This window comes from Nelumbo lutea, chromosome 4, assembly GCF_056320005.1.
Source record: "Nelumbo lutea isolate HS-2025 chromosome 4, American lotus-T2T, whole genome shotgun sequence".
Classification (NCBI taxonomy): Eukaryota; Viridiplantae; Streptophyta; class Magnoliopsida; order Proteales; family Nelumbonaceae; genus Nelumbo; species Nelumbo lutea.
In genome coordinates this window covers 31,458,680-31,461,976 of record NC_142687.1, presented here as the reverse complement: position 1 = coordinate 31,461,976, position 3,297 = coordinate 31,458,680, and the positions used below count along the sequence as shown (strand labels likewise).

The 3,297-nt window shown below is 40.1% G+C and overlaps 1 protein-coding gene across 1 annotated transcript; it reads left to right on the top strand.

Annotated features, from left to right (window-relative positions):
* Positions 1–950: 950 nt before the first annotated feature.
* LOC148854990 (loganic acid O-methyltransferase-like) lies at positions 951–2,564 on the top strand. The gene is made up of 3 exons (XM_088982198.1): positions 951–1,088; positions 1,239–1,901; positions 2,007–2,564. The coding sequence occupies exons 1-3, from the start codon at positions 1,008–1,010 to the stop codon at positions 2,340–2,342; spliced, it is 1,080 nt and encodes a 359-aa protein (XP_088838324.1). The 5' UTR covers positions 951–1,007; the 3' UTR covers positions 2,343–2,564.
* The last annotated feature ends 733 nt before the right edge of the window (positions 2,565–3,297 follow it).

The following is a 3,297-nucleotide window of genomic DNA, read 5'->3' as shown; positions in this document are numbered from 1 at the left end:
ACTATGCAAAGCCAGCAAATGCATCCTTATATCTGCAAATAGTTTCCATATAAAATCTAAGCTTTAATTTATAACATCTGCCATTTTCTTCTTTATTACAATAGATCAGTCAGTGTCAGCCATTTTTGCTTGGAAGTTAGATCTAGTGTTTATTTTATATGGCTTTCTTACCAGGTCTACCTTCGAATTCTTGAATCTTGATCCAGCCCATGCCCAATCCACGTAGAGCCTAATCGATCGACACCCAAGGAATAACCCTGATAATGCTTAGTGGTCCTCACATGAGCGAAAAAAATGAACGGTGTTAGTTAAGTTAGCTAGTAACTCATGACGGTTGTGTTTGGTAATATTGCTATTTCTACTTATCAAACTTTTTGGGTTTTGGTCAATTATATTTATAATTTCTAATTGAAATGAATATCATATGTGATGTCATTACATATTTTTCATCAATCTGTATTGATCAACTCAAAACCGTTTTAGATAGAAATTGACAAATGGTATCAAATGCAACCCTTGAAGTGAGCAAGCAAATTGAGTGAACAAATCCGACAAGGCTTGGGAAGCCCCAATGTATAGAGCTGTCAACGGGTCAGGTTCAGCTAGGACAGGGTAGAATATCAAAGTTTCAAAATCAAATCATTTCCGTCTCTCCTGTTCATGAGAATCCTATCCATGCCTATCTACAAAACACCACCTCCGTGAATTGGGAACATCTCCCCCTGCATAACATCATGTAGAGGATGAGATATTCTCTATGTGTGACTGTGATAACTGTAGGCAGGATTCTCGTAGACAGGAGATCCAGGCTCAATCAAATCGTAATTTTAGACCACAATAGAATTAATCGATTTTCGAGACAATTGGGCCTGATCCAATGGACCCAATTATAATAAACCTGCTGAAAATATTATAATATATATATATATATATATATATATATTGGGTCTAAATTGGTGGCACATAGACCGATTCCCTCATCGGCTTTGTCCCACCCACACACACACATGGCAAAGCAGACCAGTGAAGCATTTCCCATGAACGGTGGAAACGGGCCTTACAGCTATGCCCACAATTCGACCTACCAGGTAATCCTCACAGCCCAAAGGGAAAAAGCTTCAACGGAGCTGCTTATTGTGCTGGTATATGGGTCGTCAGACCTGTTTCGTGTCTAGTATCGCATTTAGCTTGTCTTCTCCAAATGAAATAATATTATCTTCTACTGCTTTAATTTGCAGAAAGAGGGAGTTGACAGCACAAAGGCGAAGATTCAGGCAGCAATCGCCGAGAAGCTTGACATCAAATATCTCCCTTCTTCTTTGAAGACCTTCACAATCGCAGACTTGGGCTGCTCGTTTGGACCCAACACCTTCATCGCAGTGCAGAACATAATAGAAGCTGTAGTGCTCAAGTACAAGTCTCAAGGAACATTCAGTTCTGACGTTCCCGAATTTCAAGTTCTCTTCAATGACCACTCCTCCAATGATTTCAACAAACTCTTCGAATCCCTTTCTCCCGAAATGCCATACTATGTAGTGGGTGTGCCTGGTTCCTTTCACGGCCGGCTATTTCCCAAGGCTTCCGTTCATTTTGTACACTCCTCGTATGCACTCCATTGGGTCTCCAGAGTACCACCACAAGTGGTGGACAAAAGCTCTCCTGCATGGAATCAAGGAAGAGTGCATTACTCCAGTGCCCCTAATGAAGTCCTAGAGGCTTATTCTGCTCAGTTCTCCAAGGACATTCAGTCCTTTCTTGATGCTAGGGCCCAAGAGATGGTCTCTGGAGGCTTGATGACCATTATAATCCCAGCCCTCCCTAATGAAACCCCTGTGTCTCAATCCACTTTTGGTGCAGTGATGGACCTCTTGGGATCTTGCTTCCTGGATATGGCCAAGATGGTAAGGGAAGATCAACCCATTTTGCCACAATTCTCTCTCTCTCTCTCTCTCTCTCTCTCTCTCTCTCTCTCTCTCCATTTATGTGAAGGTTTCATTTTGTTGCAGGGATTAATGTGTGAAGACAAAGTGGATACCTTCAATTTGCCCCTCTACGCCACACCGCCCAAGGAGTTGGAGGCTTTGATAGAAAGAAATGGGTGTTTCAGCGTTGAGGGAATGGAGGCACTGAATCGTCCAATGACTCATGACGCTGCATATAATGCCAAACTTTGTTTGTCGCACATGAGAGCTACTTTGGAGGGACCCATCAGAGAACACTTCGGAACCGAGATCATAGATGAGCTGTTCCACCGGTTCGCAGAGAAATCTGCCAAGTCTTCCATCTTCATCAACTCTGACGGATGGGCAATTGACCTGCTTGTTATTTTGAAGCGGAACTAAAGCGTGATTGATTAATTGATGCCATTTGGGCTTGATAGATCGATTGCCCTGTCAAACTAAGCTCTTTATGATCTTTCTAAATAAAATACCATGGGGCGGAGTTTGTTTAAATGTTGCTTGGGTTTGTTTCCTTGCTGTTTCAGAATTCAGAAATGTAGAGGTATAACGTCGAACAGTTCATACCTATATAACTTATGATGGACCCTGGCAGCATTATCATTCCATTCTTATCTCCCAATCAAACACAAAGAGGCCAGCGATGGAAATAAATTCATAACAAATCATATGAACTACTTCTTGATTTCCATTGCTGGGGGAGCTGTATTTTTTATTTCCATCTTCAACTAGAACATGTGATTTCTGGTGAAGCCTGAATGGCTGTGGTATTTATTTTTTTATTTCCATTCTTAGCATCTGGTCATTTAATTGGATTCTCCAGTTTTTTAAACAAAAACAAACTTCATAGTATAGATACTATATGATCAGATCTATGGAATATGATATTAAATGACCAGATTAATAAATGCTCTTTAAACCAGAAATGCAAGAATATACAAACATGACATTTTTGTTTTAAGAAGTAATTTATTTTCAAATTAGGTGGTTTTGATTTATCTTTTTTAATTCACAACAAGAAAAACAATTCCAGAATGCCCCCTAAATTAAACTTTCTGGTTCATGTCTTCAAGCTCAAGAAAATGGGATCGTTAATTAACTCCAAGGACTCCAGATAGTACCAAAAATCAAAACTGCCCATATAAAGCCAAGTAAACGCTAAGCACCAATATAACACCAGAAGCACCCATAAATAGTCTCTGAACATTTCTCTGACTTTTCTTGATATTCTAGAATCTACTCTAAGAATTTTCCTTGGGCAATCTGTCTTTGGTAAAATGGCTAAGGTTCAAGCCTGGCTCTATGTATGCATGGACCCAAGTTGTTTGACAGTTGATTG

What these genes read in the sequence shown, in the direction of transcription:
- LOC148854990 (XM_088982198.1), top strand. Translation starts at nt 1,008, where the DNA reads ATGGCAAAGCAGACCAGTGAAGCATTTCCCATGAACGGTGGAAACGGG. An exon ending in CCCACAATTCGACCTACCAG is followed by an intron (nt 1,089 to 1,238) that starts GTAATCCTCACA and finishes TTTAATTTGCAG; the next exon opens with AAAGAGGGAGTTGACAGCAC. An exon ending in TCCTGGATATGGCCAAGATG is followed by an intron (nt 1,902 to 2,006) that starts GTAAGGGAAGAT and finishes ATTTTGTTGCAG; the next exon opens with GGATTAATGTGTGAAGACAA.